Here is a 20,113-nt window from a genome sequence, read left to right on the forward strand (position 1 = left end):
GGCTCCAGGCTCTGAGCTGTCAGCACAGAGCCCGATATGGGGCTTGAACCCATGAGCCGTAAGATCATGACCTGAACCGAAGTCGGATGCTTAACCAACTGAGCCATCCAGGCGCCCCAGGAAGGATATTAAAAGAATACCACAGAACTTGACAGAGTTGTATAACCCATTAAATAAACTTCTTGTTAATTAAAAAATTGATCAGAAATAATACGTTTTAATTACTAGAAGAGTTACAGTTTTCAATTATTTACATTATAAATAAGTTTATTCCCTATAACATATAGAACTAATACCCTTTTAATTGTATTCCACCACTGAATCCAGCATGTTAAATACATTAATTAATATGTTTAGGAAAATCATAGCTAACATTTATTGAGGAATTACATTATGCTACCTGCTACACTAAACACTTTACTTGAACTTATTTAATCCTTACAACCACACTTTGTGGTAGAAACTGTTTTCTTCCCCCATTTTCCAAATGAAGAAACAAAGATACTGAATGGTAAATAACAGCAAGTAAATGGTAGAGCATGTATTCAGGTTTGTCTTCCTTGAGACTTAACTTTAGTTGTGATGTAATGATGCCTTTACTTTAAAATTTCATTAAATGGAATGTGGCAATTTAGTTTTACCAATCCAGTGTTTTTTGTTCCCAGAAGTTACTTTGAAATTTAATGAAAGATCATCAGTAGTATATTTTTTCCTTTAAAGTTAAAACCACCATGTTTAAATAGACTCCACGCACATATTTATCTGTTTTGTCATTTCTCCATATATAGACACACATATTTGCATTTATACTTGAAAGTTTTCAGTTTTTCTTCTGCAGTTGATTTCTAGCTTCATTTCGTTATAGTCAAAGATATGTATGATTTCAGTCTTTTTATATATTGAGACTTGTTTTGTGACCTAACATATGGTCTGTTCTGGAGAATGTTCCATGGGTACTTGAGAAGATTGTGTATCCTGTTGTCGGGTACAGTGTTTTATATGTCTGTCAGGTCTAGTTGGTTTACATTCTCATTCAAGTTCTCTATTTCCGTATTGAGCTTCTGTCTAGATGTTCTGTCTATTACTGAGAATGGTAAATTAAAATTTTCAGCTATTTTTGTAGAACTGGTGTATTTCTCTAGTCAATTCTGTTAATGTTTGCTTCATATATTTTCATGTTTTATTGTTTGGTGCATATGTTAATAATAATTATATCTTCCTGGTTAATTGACCCTTTTATTAATATATAATGTCCTTTTTCATCTCTTGAAACAGCTTTTGACTAAAAGTCTATTTTGTCTGATATTAGTATAGCCACAGTATCTCTTTTTTTGGACTACTTTTTACATAGAATATCTTTTTCTACCCTTTCACTTTCAATCTATTGTGTCTTTGAGTCTTAAGATTTGGATCTTGTGGACAATATAGAGTTGTGTAATTTTTTTAAATCCATTCTGCTAATCTCTGTGTTTGACTGGAAACTTTAATACAGTTAACATTTAAAGTAACTGCTGATAAAACAGTACTTAATTCTGCTATTTTGCTATTGTGTTCTCTGTGTTTTGTAACCTTCTTACCCTTCCTTCCCTTCATTACTGCTTTTTTCTTGTGTTTAGTTGATTTTTTTGTGGTGACCATTTGGAATGCCTTCTCATTCCTTTTGTGTAATTTTTTTTAGATATGGCCTCTGTGGTTATTACAGATATTACATTTAATGTCCTAAACTTATAACAGTCTACTTCAGGTTGATACCAAAACTTCATAGCATACAAAATATCTGGTCCCGTTCAGCTCTGTCCTTCTTCCCTTTTTTATTTTTGTTTTCTTTTAAATGTTTATTTATTTATTTATTTTGAGAGAGAGAGAGAGAGAGAGAGAGAGAGAGCGAGCGAGCACAAGCAGGGAAGGGGTAGAAAGAGGGGAGAGAGAGAATCCCAAGGAGGCTCCACCCTGTCAGTGCAGAGAACCTGATGTGGGTGGGGCTTGATCTCCCGAACCACAAGATAATGACGTGAGCCAAAATCAAGAGTTGGACACTTAACTGACTGAGCTACCCAAGTGCCCATATTTTATGTTTTTTAAAAATGTTAATTCCAGGGTAGTTAACAGTGTTATATTCATTTATAAGTGTATTCCTTAATCCCTTTTACCTATTTTACCTATGCCCCCCACCTCTCCTTTGCTAAGCATCAGTTTCTTCTCTATACTTAAGAGTCTGTTTCATGGGTTCCCTCTCTTCCCCTACCCCATGTTCGTTTACTTTGTTTTTTAAATTACACATATGAGGGGCACCTGGGTGGCTCAGTGGGTTGAGCATCCGACTTCAGCTCAGGTCATGATCTCGCGGTCTATGAGTTCGAGCCCCGCGTCGGGCTCTGTGCTGACAGCGCAGGGCCTGGAGCCTGCTTGGGATTCTGTGTCTCCCTCTCTTTCTGCCCCTCCCCTGCTCATGCTCTGTCTCTTTCTCTCTCTGTCAAAAATAAACATTCAAAAAAAATTAAGAAAAAATAAATTACACATATGAGTGAAATCATGTGATATTTGTCTTTCTCTGGCTTATTTCACTTATTCAGCATTATACTTAATAGCTCCATCCATGTTGTTGCAAATGGCAAGATTTCATTCCTTTTTATGGCTGAATAGTATCCTATTGTGTGTATGTGTGTACACACACACATGCACGCACACACACACACACTGACACATACCACATCTTTATCCATTCATCTGTTGATGGACAGACATTTAGGTTGCTTCCATAAGTTGGCTATTGTAAATAATGCTGCAATAAACATAGGGGTCCATGTATCCCTTCAAATTAGTGTCTTTGTATTCTTTGGGTAAATGCCCAGTAGTGGAATTACTAGATCATCTGGTAGTTAGTTCTGTTTTTAATTTTTTGAGTAACTTCCACAGTGCCTATACCAGTTTACATCCCCACCAACAGTGCACAAGGGTTCCTTTTCCTCCATATCTTTGCAAAGACTTGTTGTTTTCTGTGTTTTTGATTTTCATTCTGACAAGTATGTGGTCATATCTCACTGTGATTTTGATTTGCTTTTCTCTGATGATGGATGATATTGAGCATCTTTTCATGTGTCTGTTGGCCGTCTCTATCTCTTCTTTGGAGGAGTGTGTTTGTTCATATCTTCTGCCCATTTTTAAATTGGATTACCTGGTTTTTCGGGCATTGAATTTTAGAAGTTATTTATAATATAACTTCTATTTTGGATACTAACCCTTTCTCAGATATGTCATTTATACATATCTTCTCTTATTTAGTAGGTTGCCTTTTAGTTTTGTTGGTTGTTTCATTTGACTTGCAAAAGCTTTTTATTTTGATGTAGTCCCAATAGTTTCTTTGCGCATTTGTTTTTCTTGCCTTAGGAAACATCTAAAAGGATGTGTTGTAGCCAGTGTCACAGAACTTACTGCCTGTGTTCTCTTCTAGGATTTTAGTAGTTTTCTGCCTCACATTTAAGTCTTTAATCCATTTTGAATTTATTTTTGTATGTGGTATAAGAAAGGGGTCCAGTTTCATTGTTTGCATGCTCCTGTCCAGTTTTCCCAGCACCATTAGTTGAAGAGACTGTCTTTTTCCCATTAGATATTCTTTTCTCCATGGTTGAGATTAATTGACTATATAATTGTGGATTTATTTCTGGGCTTTCTTTCTGTTCCATTGATCTATGCGGTATATGTAGTCACTGAAATCTTTATTTCTTAGGTTGTGTTCAGCTAGGGTTTTGACATAACTTCTTTGAATGCCAGGAGCTAAACAAAACAGAACAAAACAAAACAAAACACGCACACACACACACACACACACACACACACTCACACACACAAACAAAACCCACAAGAAACAAACAAAAAACCCAAATCTCTGCTTGTCTTTGCAGATTGGTTCTGTGCTACATCAGTCTTTCATCACTTAGCCAGGCTTGCACTCTCTGAGTGATCAGCTTAGGGTGGAAGGTTGTGGTCCTCTTATTTCCTATAAGATCATACTTCTTGTTCTGGACATGCCCATGGGCTTCTACATTTTCCTAAATACATGGATGCTTTTGAATGTCCTAATTTCCCGAGGAAACTCTCACCAGCTCTTGCTCCAAACCTTAGGTGGTCTTTTTAATGTTTTAACTTATAATCTTTTGTGCCAGGCATCTGCTTGTTCTTAATTCAGTTTGCAGTATATTCAAGAGCAATGCCCACCACTTTTTTTTGAGTTAGACAAAAAAGAGATATTTTGTGTCGGACCTTCAGGTAGCTCCTAAACAAGTTAGAACAGAATCACACAATATTTTGCAATTATGGCCTGCGTTGCTCCCTCCAGAACCAGATACCAGTTTCCCACACTGGAAACTGCATTCCTCTTCAAGATTGCTATGGTTCCAAGAAGGGGCTAGGGTAAGGGCAAGTAAAAATGCCACAAAGCTATCAAGATGTCTCTTTTTTTCATGCATTGTTCATTTGGTTTTCATAAATCTTTGGCTGTTTTCTAGGATTATTGCGAAGTTGGTGTGCTTATTTTTGATGTTTCTGTGGGATGATGAGAATTTGGAGTTGTATATTCTGCCACTTCACTGATGTCACACTGCTTTCTTTTTGAAAATTATTCTCTTGATGGTTTAATAGGAATAACAAATATTATTAAAAATTAAATTACCTTAAAATTATCCATTTGAAATATTATTTATTGAAAAGTTTCTGTATATTTGCTTTTTACATCTGATTTTATGTTATCTAAATAATTTTGACCCCCTGCCTCAGCGCTGAGGAGGCTGGATGGGCGGGTTGGGTGCAATGGCTCTAGTCTGGGCAAAGGCACCTTCATGTTCTCGCCCTGACACCGGTGGTTGATCCAAACTAGTGGCCATGGCCCTTGATGAGACTGTTTGTGGGCTGGTTGTGCCCCAGCCTGGTGTCCGTGTGGCTGGTATGGAGCCCACTCATCCACTGCCCTACATGTAAATGATGAGCAGACTCGACAGGGCCACAGTGGCCTAGGCCAGCAGGAGGGAGAACCACTACTGGTAGGTGTGCAACGGAGAGAAATTATGTGAATCATTCCAAGCTTTGTTAAGAGTTATCTGGATCAATGAAACACAGATCTTCTTAACAGACTTGAGAAATTGGGCTGGCCCTTTGTCCAGTTATATCACTCTTCTGTGTCATCTGTGTTTAGCCTGTTTATTTCTCCAGTGTCTATCAGTCGGTTGCTAGGAAGAGGCCCAATGTTTGTGTTTTCACTAGATCAGTTTCAGAGACTGCTAAAAATTAATCCAGACTGGAAAACCGGTAGATTTAGGTGCTGGTGACAGGTCACAAAAATCATGAGCCCTCATTTTGAAGAAATTTATGCCATCAAGCTGTATGAAACTATGGTATGGCAGCTTCAAAAGAAGAAATACAAAGTGCTTGGTATAAATGAATGACAGAATACAGGGTTCCAGTATGATGTCAGCTGCTTGAATTTGCTGGACCACTGTGATCAACTCCTCACTTTGTTAAAAGATATCAGAAGTATCTTGGAGCCAACTAGAGGCAGGGTCACCCTTCCCTGGCTTTACCCTTTCATCCCTGTGCAGAAAACGTAGGTGGTAAGTGGGAGAAACCATGAGAAATCAAGGGACAGAAATGGGAAGAACAAGTGAATAGTCTGCCTGAAGTTTTCAGAAAAACTGGTTTTGTTACCAAAGCTTTCACCAGACTACCGTACCTGTGTGAAGGGGACATGTATGATGGCTATTATGTTCTGGATGATGCTGTCTCTGTTCTCAAACTTGAATAAACACGTGGAGGCCCAAGTCTTCAGAGCCCACACCAAGAATATGCACTCCAGAAGAGGGTATGCGTTTGTGGTTATGTGAAGGGGAGGACCTTTGGGGATTGCCATTGTAAATATCATGTAGGGACTTAAGAAGCCCAAATACTAATTATTTCTTTGTAGTGTGTAAAAGGAATGTTTTTTAAAAAACAAAACCCCAACTCTTTGAGGATTTTTCTCAGCTCTTAGTAATACACGTCACATTCCAATTTTGGAGATATTTTTTATACTTAATTGCAGTAGGGACTCATTCCCAGTCAAAGCAATAGCCACAACCTCACATGGAACCAATATATGTGGATTGTTTTTAATAAAATGAAGGCTGGTGATAAAGCTGTCCATTCACTTGCAAATATTTGGTTATAAGTTATAGCACTGATACTCTTTCATGTTTAGAAATCCTTTCTATCATTCGAAAAATGTTTTGAATCTTGACAGTAAACATTTTTTGGAGATGAAAAAATAATTTTTAAATATATATATTTATTTAAATATATATATTTGTTTAAATATTAAATATATTAAATATACTATTTAAATATTAAATAAAATTTATTTAAATATATATAAATATATATTTATTTATATTTAAATATATATTTATATAAATATGTTTAAATACATAAATATATTTATTATATTATATTTATTATATATTATATATTTATTTAAATATATATTTATTTAAATGTGTATATTTATATAAATATAGATATTTATTTAAATATATATTGTATATATAACTTAATATGGCCATTAAATTATTAGAATGTAGATAATAATGATAGAGAAGATGGAAAATTATTGAATAAGGATTGTTTTGTATTTACTTGAGCACTGGGTCTTAGACCTGATGGTAGTCCTTTGATTTTTAGCACAAATAAATTAGCCTAGAGAGACTGTTCTTTACATGATTCCTGAAATGAGGTAATGTCCTTAGTGGCTACTGTCTTCATAGATGCTGAGGCCTTATACTTTGATTTACTATATATCCACACATGAATATACCTAATTCATGGATTTTTGAAGGATTTACTTTGAATGGGATTTTAAATTTAATAAAAAAGCATTTCAGGAGTAATATTCATTTAAAAAAAACAAAAGGTTTCAGGTCTTTACACTATTTATGTCATATTATCCTGTCACAACTAAATGTGGCTATCCATAGCTTTGGTTTTTAACTTAGTTTAAAGCAAATCTTTTTTTGTTTCTTACTATTAAATATTCATCACACACGTGGTGACATTTCTCTAACAATTTTGAGATAAACTTTATTTTTTAAATTATGTAATACTTTTTGGAATTCATACCTAGTATGATGTGATCTTCTAAAACTCGATGATATTTGGATGTAAACTGAGGGCCCAGTTGAGTAAGTGTGTTTATTTATAGCATTATTCTGGTTGTTTTTAACCTAACCTAGTTTAAAATCTCTGGTTCTACCTTCATGAAGCAGATGTTTGTGCATAAAAAGCACTATAGAAATCTATTGTAAACCTTCGTTTAGCGTGATTTCAACGGTGCACAGATAGATGCTATAAATGCCCTTAGCTAAACCTGACTGCAGTAAAAGTTAAAAAGGAGTCTGGAATTTGATTTATCTTGTTTTGAGATTTAAGTCACCATTATATGTATTATTTGCTAAATAAGTTAGACACATGTATGTTAGAAATTACTAATGGAAAATACATGTTCTTTGTATCTTCATTTAAAATAACATAACTACAAACATTTTTTTCAAATCAGTCAATTTATTTTAATTGTGATTGCTAGGAATTCATTTTACAAAGTACTTACGAATGAGAAGTTGATGTGTTATGTAAATTTAAAATTGTAATGGTCACAAATAATTGTTGGACTATTCCTGTAAATATATGTTGCACAACATACATATACATAGCAACACATATAATGTGTATGTTACATGTTGCATATAATTTATGCATTTATTTAAATTTCCTCTCTCTCTATATATATATATAGATTATTTTATTGGTTAACTTACATAAATATTGAAATACTTTGAAAATCATAATTGTATTTTAAAAATTTACTCTTTTGTTAAGTTACTTTTCAAGCAAGTGAAAGGTAGTCCGTTATCTTAAAACACATTTAAGTATTTGTGCTGTCTGATCATTTAAAGGTCTTTGTGTAAGATTACTGTACCAATGCACTTATGTGTGTGTATATGTGTGTGTGAGAGAGAGAGAGGGAGAGAGAAGAAAGTGAAGAGGAAGAGAGAGATCTGAAACCAACCTACACATCCTTGTTACAGTTATGGCTACCTGATAACTTAGAACAAGAATCAGAGCAGCAATTTAAAACATCATATTAAACTCTCTTGCACCCTCTGTTGTTTTTTGGGGGGAACACTGCACATACCTTCCCATGATTGTATTGGCATTAGTCTTACTAAATCCCTGTTAAAATTAATACTTAGTTTATTGTATTTACTCCAAATTAGATTAATGGTAAGGTAACATTTATCTGTAATTCTTAGTTGATGTTTCCTTGTATTACAGATATGTTTTTATTGTATAACACCTTAAATCAAAGAGGAGCCTCTCTGTCTTTGAATTCTCCTAGTTACCAACCAGTTCAAGCCCCATCAAATGTTTCACGCAAATGAAAATCTCTGCAGGGTATACAGTACACTGTACATACAGTTTTCCAGAATTACAAATTCTTCCTGTTCTTTTGTAAATCTTTCAATTGTCAGACAGTTTCCTTCCAAAATAAGAATCTGGAATCGTCCATACTAAAATTAAGAATTTATAACTGTAAGGAACAGATGTTTTCATAAACATTTGCTATAATTAATTTCAACTGGAGGATTGAAGGAACAAAGCAGTTTTTCCTGCTTCAAAACTTTATTGCCTTTTCCCCATATAGCAAACTCTGAAATCTTTTCTCTAATATTGTTTGGAAAAACAGTTGTACTCCTTATTTGGTATGTTTTCGAGAAAGAAAAACTGCTTCTTTTCCTTATTCCCATCCTTTGAAGGTCACATCTAATGTGATATACTCATTTTGAAACAAGTATAAAATGAAGAAACCTTTGTAATATATTATGATGGCAAAACCTAGTTTAAAAACTGAACGTCTCTTAATTGTTTGAAGGATTTTATATTTGATCTGGTAAATATCAGCAGAAAGGGAAAAAAATTCTGTTCGTGAGATCTTATGTGTTTAATCATAATCTTTGGTTTTAAAGAAAAAGAAGGCTTATATTTTAAATGTATGATATAGTACTTATTTTATACTGATTATAGAATGTTTCACAGGAAATGTCTACAAGCTGTTAAATAACATGTGTTGTAGGAAATTTTCATTTAGCAAGAAACAGACTAATTTTCTTTAAATCTTTTTAGTTTACTTATTATAATACCATTAATTTTTTTAAGAAAATGAAGTATGTTGTGTGAGTAATCCTACAGTGTCTGTGTTTTCAAAGAATTAACAAAATATACCCAGCTAAATTGATCTTAAACATTTAAGTGTTTGTGGGTAATTTTCTCCTATAAAATTTGGCAATAGTTTTGAATGCTGTAATCCATTTTAGGATTTTTGTTAATGAAAAAAAGGAAAGAAAGAAAAGAAACCTGAAAGTGCATTTTGAGAAAAGAATAGAGTTAAAAGTTAGTAAGTGGACTCAGTCCAGTTCTTGTCCTGCTAAACACTTTGGCACAGCTGTAAAGATTTTGAAAAGAGCCAACATTCTTGACTAATCTGTCAACTATAAAATGTGCAAAGAAAAATAGGTAGCTGTCATTAAAATTACATTTCAGCTTTCAATAACCATTTAATGAGTGGCATAATTATATAAGTATGGTACCTTAAGTACTGCACTCAATAATTAAAAATAATCTCATCTTTAAAGTGAAAGCTCTGTAATTACTATTTGACTTAACCAGGACCACTATGATGATCTCCAGTGGCACCTTAGATTGTTCAAAGTGGATTAAAAGTATAAAGTAAAATAGATAAATCATTGAATTATTAAGCTTTAAAAAGCATAAAAATGAATATAACCTGATGCTTGAAAGTTACATTACAAGAATTAGGAGTATAAAATGTAATCACAATCTAGTCTTTTTAATGTGTTTCTAAGAATAAATGGTCTATTTATTAGTAGCATACTATGGTTTCCTGAAGACTACTTTGAAGTATGTATTTTAAAATGTAAACTACTAACATTAAATTAAATTTCTTTTAATAAGCATATATATTTTATATTGTGGCATTGGTAAACATTTTTTAAACTTCTTTACCACATTTATTTTTATTCTGTAATCTCTAAACTGGCAGGTATGAATTTGTTCTGCGTCTGATACAATGAATATAACTGTTTCTTAAGTGGAAATTTTTTTTCCTAAATGTTTGGCATTACTACATGATGCAGAAATATCTTTCAGTGTTGTTTTTTCGTTTTTAAAACTGCTGAACTTTTGCCCATGGTTAAAATAGAAAGTTTCAGGAAGAATATTAAGGTGTATTAAAAGCTCCTTAGAATGCATTCACCACCTCCCCAGGCTGCTTTCTGTTTAACTTCTCTGCTTACCAAATTCCTGGAACATGGAGAACTGGGAACTGAAAACATTCCAGGTCCTCTCTCTGTTGCTCTCTTTTGACTGTACCAGTGGCCAGGACAGGTGATTTGGTCACGAACAAAGAATTTCCCTTTATTTATAATCACTAGTGTATTATTAAATAGTTTATAAATTTCAGTTTTGTTTGTGATTCATAAAAGGAAAATGTCTCTGTACTGTACTTCATTTGTTCCTGTTAATAATTACTTTGATAGTATTCTTATCCAACTTAGGAGTTGGTGGTATTAGTTCATATTATAGCATCAAAATGAATTTTTTGACTAGAGAGCTCTGATTACAAAAGATATTTGGGGGGTAGGGATAAAGGGTTATATGTTTTTGGGCCCAATATACTGCATAGAGCTGTCACACAGCAGCTTTTCAACTAAAATACTCAGTTTCACAGTCTTCATTATTTCGTATTCTTAAAATTTTTTTTTCCAGGAGATTCAAATAAAAATGGAAGAAGAAGTTCTACTTTAGATTCTGATGGGACTTTTAATTCTTATAGGTAGGTGACAAATTATTACAAGATACTATACAAGCTACCTAATGTTACAGGATTCTAAGAGTAGTAAGGAATTGTTACCTGTGTTTTAAAAATACGTCAAATGTAAAGGATATTGTGATATGTGATTGTTCTGCAGACTTATTGAGTAATGAAGAATGTAACCTTTTAAATTCTTGAGTAAATGGCCTTATTGTAGATATCAGTTGTTAGTGTATACAGGATAATTGGTATCAATGCATATGTAGTGTTAAACTCCGTTATAATCAATTTTTGTTTTTGTTTTTCCAGTATATCTGTTACAGTACTAAAGGCTTCCTTTTGTTTAAGTTTCCTTTTAAAACAGGATATATTCCTTATGAGCATCTAAGAGTATGAAATGTACTCCCTGGTTACATTAAGCGCTGTTTGTTAATATCCCCTTTGACTCTTCAGCAAACAGGACAGTTACATCTCAATTAGTGATTTTTTAAAAAGGATACACTAGTTAAGAAAACCTGGATCTTATCTAGTATTTTGGTAATGTTCTCCTTATAACTTGATATGCTTGAGTAAATGTTTATGGATTTTGTACCTTCATAACAGGGAAGCCTAGGAAGAAGAAAAATTATATTATTTCCAGTAGTATTTGAAACTTCCTATACTGAACCAATGTGATATAAGAACTAGGTTGTTTTGTTTTAAGAAAAAAAGGTACATATTCAGTAATAATACATTTTGGCATTGTAGATAGCAATGCAGATTCTTGAGGAAATACTTTGAGTACATTGTCCTTATGATTAACTAGTTGTGACACTTTGCAGTGACCCCATAAAATACACAAGAGAACCACTACACACCTGGAAACTCATTTAAATGTTAAGCTGTAACTCCATTTATGTAATAGATACGGGGTTTACGATTGAAATCTTCGTATTTTTACTTGAATACATATTGGATATCCCTAAGTGGAACTGTGTCATTTGTTTTTTTCAAATCCCAGACACGCTTTTAATATCTAGAATAGAGCCTTGTATACAGGAAGCACTTAATAGGAATGTGGTCAATGGGAAAGTTTTCTCCAGTTTGTTTCTGAATTCCAGAAATGAGATGGTAATTGAAACACTTGACATCTTTATTTTATATCAGTTGGGGTATGTATAAATAATCAGTCGTTCAAGTGTCACAGATACTACAAAAGGCTTATGTTCCCATGGTGTTCTAGAAGGGTATTATCACAGCAGTAAAGCTCATATGTTGTCATTATATTTTCACTGTACTCATCCTACCTTATAAATGTTGGGATTCTTCAAATCCTTCTTTTAGTGCTGAAGTAAATATAAAAGATAGTTAAACATTCATGATTTGGTATGTAAGTGAGGAATGTTAATATGGTAATACATGTGAAGTCTATATTAGTATCATTATTAGATATAAATACGGTAAAAAAAAACTAAGACAAAAGGAAAATAGAGATGTATTTCAAAAGAAGGAAAATCCGTATGTGTATAAATTTTGTTGGTGAATTCAATTTTACAATTACATTTGTAGTTTAGCTAATTATAGTAAATAATGGACATAATATAAAGTTAAGAGAAATGTGTTGATGTGAAGGCACGGCATTATCTTGTAGCTTATTTTATTCTTGAATAGTTTGAAGATTAAAGTATTTTAGTATTATTGAATGATAATTGTACTTTGAAAATGAACTCCTAATGCAACTTTGCACAATAAATACTAATGTTGTTAACTAATATAATTTTAATCAATGCCTGTCAGTGTTGTAATGTTAGGATATTAATTTATTGTTGTAATTAAAAAGGCAAGATAAAAAGCTCAGGTAGTACAATATATAAAAACGAGCTTTTAATAGTTGGCAGGCCAGTGCTGTTATTAAATAGTATTATAGTATTTAAGGTGTGAAATGAATATTTTTCTACTCAGCAGGCAATAGCTCTTACAATGTAATGAGCTTACTTGTGAATTTGACACTTGGGTTAAATGCAGAATTCATAGAAGCAGAGCTCTGGGGTATATTTCCATATTAAGGTTAACTGATAAAACCTAGGAATTTTCGTACAATCATACTAAAATGGCAACAGAATTGTCAGTAAAATTCACTTTTGAAAACGAAAATTACTTTTCTGTTGCTATCATTGCTGTTTTAAACTTAATAAATAAGTTATTAGAACAATGTGAATATTTCAACCCTCAAAGATCCTTTAACCTTAACAATTCTACCTTTGTATTATTTAAACTGTCTCAGAAATCCTGACCTTTCTTCACAGTCAGACAATTCTGGCTGTCAGCCTAGTACCATCATATTCAAGCTATATATACTTGTGTCCAGGATAATGATTAGCCTTAGTTTATTATCTCATAAGACGGACTTACAGTGTCTAACCTGCTCCCTCCTCACATGTGTTTTAAAGCCTGAGATAAAATGTGTATGGTAAAGCCTTTTGAAAATCCACATGCAAAACTATGGCATTATTAGTTCTTTGGATATTATTCTTTCCTATAAATTGGCAACTTTGTTGCCTTAGTCTTCACTTAACCCTCCAACACGTGTACCTTTTGTAGCATATGCCAAGGTTTTATTGACTTTTGAATTCAGTCTTAAATTGGTCACCTAAGTCTGTAGTCTTTCCATTATTTATCTTATCATGGTTTTCGATTGTCACTTTCAAGAGAGTGTAGTCACTGATTTTTGTTGTTTTGTTTTTCATTTGTTAATATTTAAATGTAGTGAGGTGGTTCAAATCCTGACTCCAAGTACTTTGGAAACGTGGGACAAGTCTTAGCCTCAGTTTCCTCATCATTAAAGTGGGGGTAATAAGACACTTGTTATAAGGAGTTAATGGGATGGTGTCACATGGTAAGTGCTGCATAAATATTAGCTGCTTTTATCTTCCAGTCAATGTCATTATCATCATTGTCATCATCGTTAACCTTCTGGTATTTAGAATTGTTTACAGTGCTCTGATACGGAGACACTAAAAGGAAGGTAAAAAAAAAAAAATGTGTCTTACAAGAAAATAACTTTTGTCTGTTAGCTGAAAGGGAGCCAAGAACAAGCTTAACCTGAGGCTTGAAACTCTCAATCTCTGGTACAGTATTCTGGGTTGCCTTTGTACAGCCATTTTGTGCACAGAGTAGTGATAAAAGGCAGATGTTTTACTATTTGTATAAGTTCAGAGGTGGATTTTTGGAATTTTGACAACTTTCGAAATCTATAATCAATCAGATTGTAACATGATTGTTTCATATGCCTAACGTTCATAGATTTGTTGTTCTTAGGCCAGGAGGTTTTACTTGGATTTGTGTCTTTTGTGGTTTTGCTTCATTGATCCCAGTGGAGTACAGCTGAATTTAACTCCTAAGGCACCAGTATGATTATTACACGGTGCCTAGGTAATAGAGTAGATTTTTAGAAGTTTTTGTTAAAATTCAGTTACATGTCCCCCAACCATTTTGCAGATGATGTGTTAAAATGGAAATTTTATAAGAATTGAGAAGATATTATTGGTTTATGCAGTAGATCATATGCTTTTTAAAGACCAGCGTTGTCTGTCAGATTTATATGAGCGCTCTGTATGTCTTATTTAACTATTAAACCTGAGAGACCCTTGCTGGGTATGAAAGAAGAGTAGTCGTTTGCCAATTAGCAGTTTGCAGTAGATGATTAACTTAGTGACTGTAACACAGGGCCACATGGTAGAAGGAATATTCTCTCCCCACCACCCTCCTCCTCTTCCCAAGGGCAGCTGACCTTCTCCTCTCCAAAGAGGCGAGCCCCTTGCCAGCACATATGACTACAGACTATTACATTAATCTGTTTAGCTGTAGTACCAGCTGCTTGCATGTTTTTAATTATCTTATTAGATGGTATAACAGTGACCTATGAAATAAATTGAAGGTGAGCATTTTTAAACTTTCCTTTTTTTACCCTAGGTTTCTAAATATCTTTATTGATCAAATTATAACTTTCCACAAAAGTTCAGAGAAGTCTATATGGTTTTTGAGTCAGTGTAATGCTTTTTTCACATGTAATGTTATAATTCCCCCAAAAGAAAACAACTTCATTTTTGCCTCATTTTTTTATTTAGGATTTAAAGATTGAGGATTGCCTCATTTAAGATTTAGGTTGTGTTTCTGTAGTGACAAATCCATGTGAAGATACATTGGTTAAATAGTCAATTTAGTTAGAGAAGACTCAAGACCAGTTATTGGCATTCTCTGGGAAACTCAGAATATTGCTTCATTTTCAGACATCATCTTGGCATTGTATAAATGTCATAGGATAGAATATAAGTCATTGTAGATTATTTTTAAATACACTTGTATATGTAACTGTGATTTTCTAGATTCTGATATGTGGTAGTAAATCATGTAGTCTATCCTAATTATTTTTACAATTTAATTACACATGGTACCATTTCTGGGTGTATTTTCCCAAGCTGTGTCATTAAGAGAAATGTATTATCTTGTGAATTTTGACAATTGGATGATTTTCAAATAATACTTTGTAACTGAAGTGTTGACTACTGAAGATACAGTTGGAGATAGTAATAACCAGTGTTTGTTCTAACTCATAGCCAATAAACAAAGACTATAATAGTTAGAAACCCTGGTGTTGAATGAAAAAAAAAAAAAACACAGATAGTGGGATGCAGAAAGGATTGCAAAATACTTGGGCATGTCTTTTGAATTAATAAATCCTACAACGGGGATACTGGGATGACTTGAGACTTGAAAATTTATAAAGACCTTAAATATTTGTAAAGTACATGCAGTGTTTTTGTAAATCAAGAAATACCCATTCTTTTTGGCTTCCTATTTTTTTTTCCTCTAAAGAATTGCTATATTTCATATTTAAAAAGAAAAAGGTAACTTTTTTCCTTCATATATTTTATTTTCTTGCCTTAAAAAGGAAAGAAGATAAAAAGCCATTTGGCTCTAAATTGGTGGTATTTATAATTTCTTAATATTGAAGTTGCCTCCCTTCAATGTGGGAGTATTCTATACTCTATACAATGTGGTGTATTCTATAGCCCACAGAGTTAAAGGCTGTTGAAGTTGATAAAATGTTTTGAAAATATTATAGTTGGTTTGGCTTCTTGAATCTAAAGTTAATTATTTTCCAGAATAATAAAAATACCTTAATTTGAACATTGTTTAGTCATTGAGTAAACTTTAAAAATTTAGGCTTACAGTTTTATCACAGAAATATTTATCCTATGTACATGTAATCAGTAATTTGAGAGAATGTGGAAAATATTCACACATTCTATCATTTACAATTATTTTTAGCATAATACCTTTTTTCCCCATTTGTGTGTGTTAAGTGTGCATGTCTTAAATCAACCATGAAGTAGTGATTCAAAATATTAGTAGAGGTAATAGAACAAAAGCATACTTTGGATTTAAAATTTAGAAATATGGGTTCTGGTTATACTCTTAGAGTGATAGAAGTTTGTTAATCTGTTATATTTAAGAATATGGAGTCCGAGAATTAATTTAATTGCTGAATGTTATGCTGTTAGTCTGTTCAGGCTGCTAGGTGGCTTATAAGCAACAGAAATTTATTTCTTACAGTTTTGGAGGCTAGGAAGTCCATGATTAAGGTGCTGGTAGATTGGGTGTCCAGTAGGAGCCCACTCCTGGTTCTCTTTCTTTTCACAGTGTTCTTATATAGCAGAGGGGCCAGAGAGCTCTCTGATCCACAAGTTCTATTCATGAGGCCCACCCCCAAACATCCATCACACTGGGTGTTGAGGTTCAACAAGGGGAAGCAGGGGGGAGACATTCAGAGCACAGCATATACTAAAGATAATAGAGACTAACTTGAATTTCCATCCACTCTTCCACCACCCGGTCATTTTAAGCAGTTTCTAGCCTTTGCCATTTTATTTTTCCAGGGTATCATAGCTTAGTGTGCAGATGAGAGAGGTTTTTCCTGATTCTTAGAGCATCGCTTTTCTCACTTTGTGTTGTCTACGTTTTGTTGAGAATCCACATACCTATATGATACAAACTCTACACATTTTTAAGAATAAATACATGATTTAGGGAAACAATTTGGAAAAAAAGCACACAGGTAGAAATAAGACTCTCACTTACTGACCTTAGGCAAGATAATTAGCCTCTCTGATTCCTGGTTACCTCATTTGTAAACTGGGAATGTTAGCAGCTCCCATATCATAGAGTGGAGGGAGCATACCTACATATGTGTGGAACAGCTGGCCCAGTCAGCTATAGCACACAGTAAACAATAAATACTGCATTTTGCACCTTTCCTTTCTCTCTTTTCTAAAACCTTCTGTAATTTTTTTTCAAGTTCATTTATTTATCTTGAGAGAGATAGAGTGGGGGAAAGACAGAGAAAGAAAGAGAGAGAATCCCACGCAGACTTCGGCACTGCCAGCACAGAGCCTGATGCAGGGCTCGAACCCACCGACTGTGAGTTCATGACCTGTGCCAAATCCAAAAGCTGGATACTTACCGACTGAGCCACCCAGCCACCCCTAAAATTTCCTGTAAATTTTAATAAACTTTTTCACCTATTATAGTTGTCATTTGTCTCAGAAAAGTATTTTTAGAAATTCTGTGCAGTTCTAAAGGTATGATAAATGAGTGTTTAAGGATTAGATCTATAGTTATCTGTAAAAGATCAAATCTATAAATATCTACAGTTATCTATAGATTACATAGGAAGAATATAAAATCCACACTCATTTAACCTCATAATCTCAATATCACATTTTCTGAGTTCTCATTTTCATATTTGTTGAAATAGCACCACAGCCTTTATAGTTAAATGATAGTTTCAGAGAGCACAAAATGTAACCTTCGCATTTTCCAGAAACCAAAATCAAAATGATACCTTTTATTATATCTCCATAATGGAGCCATTTTTGAGAGAAGGAGAAAAATCATACTTGAATGATGAAAATATCATCTTGAAGTAACTGTTATTTTTTATGATAGTGGAACTGGTCAGTATCTATGCTTTTCTGTAACATACAACTGTTTGAACTAATTATTTGATCACTTAAGGCTCTGAAAATGTTACCTTCCACTTAAGTAATCAACTGGTTCCTTTGCATTTATAGTCTTAAATTAACATAACCCAAACTGACTTGTGTGTACATGTTAGTTTGAGTTCCTTTGCTTCATAAGTCCCTTCAAGCCCTTTTTATTATCTGTAGCCAGGCTCTAGAGGAAAAATTTTTTTCATATTTGTTTATTTACATAGTCAGCTGCAAGCTCCAATCATCCAAGGCTGTGTAAATGTTTATCTTTGAAAAGACAGGCATACATTTCAAATATAAGGATAAGCTGCTCTCAGTCAGTCAGCACCGAGAGTCCCTTCCCCAGGACACATTTCTGTTTTCCTCTGGTGTTCCCAGTTGAAATGCACTCCTGGCAGCTCATGGGTCACTATTTGTAATATATATTAGCATGCTTCACTGTTTTCTTTTACTTTTTTTTTTTTTTGTAATTTTAGAGACAGCATGAGTGGGGGGAGAAGAGCAGAGGGAGAGAGAGAGAGAATCCCAAGTAGGTTCCACACTCAGCCCAGCTCAGGGCTGGGTCCCCCAACCCTGGGATCACAACCTGAGCGGAAATCAAGAGTTGAACACGCAACCAACTCTTGAGACACCCAGGCGCCCCTAGCGTGCTTCGTTTTTTAAGTGTGGTAGTGAAATAGGTAAAGTCAATTAAATATTTGGTCAGTAATGTTGAAGTGTGTTACTGGATCTATAATTTGAGAAAATAATACAAAGAAGTATTGTTTAAAAATGAAAAGTTATAAATCTTTTTAAACATTTTACAAATAGCTTGCTTGTTTATTTACTTATGGGTCGGCTTTATAGTTATATAGTTAGCTCTATATAAGACTTAATTACTGATTTTTGATTTGATGAAGTTTGTAAGTCTCAAAGATACAGTTTAAAGGTGGAATTTTCACAGAATATTTTAGTAAAGATTGATATGCAGCGTTTGTGTATTTTCTGTATCAAATTACCTTGCCTTCTGGGGAAAAGTGGCAGGGGGGGAGTAATCCTTTTTTTTTTTTTTTTTCATTTTTCCCCCCTAATCTAGAGCTTTCAGAAGTGTTTTTCTAACATTTCTTATATCTTTTTTGTTGTTGTTGTTCAAGAGACCTAACACATCTTCAGTCATTCTGAAGATCTTTATTGTATATCCATTATAGGCAAGCCAAGCGTGCTAAACCTCTAAGACTGAAAGAGAAGTAAATACTACCCGCTCATCATGTAGGAGGGGAGACAGACATGGAAGCAACTAATGTAGATTATGGCCAGTGTTATAATGGGGGTGCATTTTCCTTGGATGGAGTAGTTAAAATTAAGGGGTTGGGGAAGTCATGGTTAAGGGGAAGGTAATAACTTGCTAGACATTCTAGAGGGACAGGAATTTTTTGTGAGGTGAATATGAAAAAAGACAGTCTTCATTTTCTACTCTCTAAGCAATTCATTCTTTGTTTTTTGTTTTTTTGTTTTGTTTTGTTTTTTGGCACTATTAGAATGGTTAGATCAATTGGCCTTATATTTGTTAGTGGTAAAATTATGCCCTTAGTTATAAAAGACAGTTACAGTGGTCCTTACAATATGAGTATTTACATATATCTGTTTCATTGTGTTGATATTGTTACTTTGCATGACCTACTGTTTTGATAGTATTAAAGTTTTAGATTTTATTATATCATAGGTGTTTGATATATTTAAATCCATGATCAAAAATTTTAACTGGGAGGTGAAACTGTGAATCTTTAAATCACAAAACATATTATATGAAATAGTTGGTAATGATACAATTGAGAATGAATATTATGTGCTTAGAAATATGGGAAAAATCAATAAAGCAGCTATGGAATAAAAAATAGCCTCTAATGAGAGAATATTTGAAATTTAAAAGAAGTCCTAGTATCATCTGAACATATGGACATAGTTTTCATGATTAGAGATGCAGTGTTCTGAGATAGATATAGTAGTTTAGCTGGTTGACATATTATTTCAAGGATTTTCAAAGATTGCATTTCAAGCTATTTGTTCAGATTGGTAGAGTAATTCAGATGATAGGCCCAAGTCTCTGAACCCATTTGAAGCCAAACAAGATAGTTGAACACTATCTTTGGACTCTCATTCCAATTTTTTAATGTGCTTCTAGATCTTAAAGTTG

The 20,113-nt window shown here is 33.5% G+C and overlaps 1 protein-coding gene and 1 pseudogene across 6 annotated transcripts in view; both read left to right on the forward strand.

The window, feature by feature from the left end:
* Positions 1-20,113, forward strand: part of TBC1D5 (TBC1 domain family member 5) — a 583,027-nt gene that overhangs the window by 301,869 nt on the left and 261,045 nt on the right. For all 6 annotated transcript variants that reach the window (XM_047875577.1, XM_047875576.1, XM_047875579.1 and 3 more), the window contains one exon: positions 10,864-10,930. In XM_047875577.1, the coding sequence (XP_047731533.1) occupies positions 10,864-10,930 (67 nt within the window). The remainder of the gene's footprint in view (positions 1-10,863; positions 10,931-20,113) is intronic.
* Positions 4,889-5,804, forward strand: LOC125175212 (protein-L-histidine N-pros-methyltransferase-like; annotated as a pseudogene).

The sequence above is a fragment of the Prionailurus viverrinus genome, chromosome C2 (genome assembly GCF_022837055.1).
Source record: "Prionailurus viverrinus isolate Anna chromosome C2, UM_Priviv_1.0, whole genome shotgun sequence".
NCBI classification, from domain to species: Eukaryota; Metazoa; Chordata; class Mammalia; order Carnivora; family Felidae; genus Prionailurus; species Prionailurus viverrinus.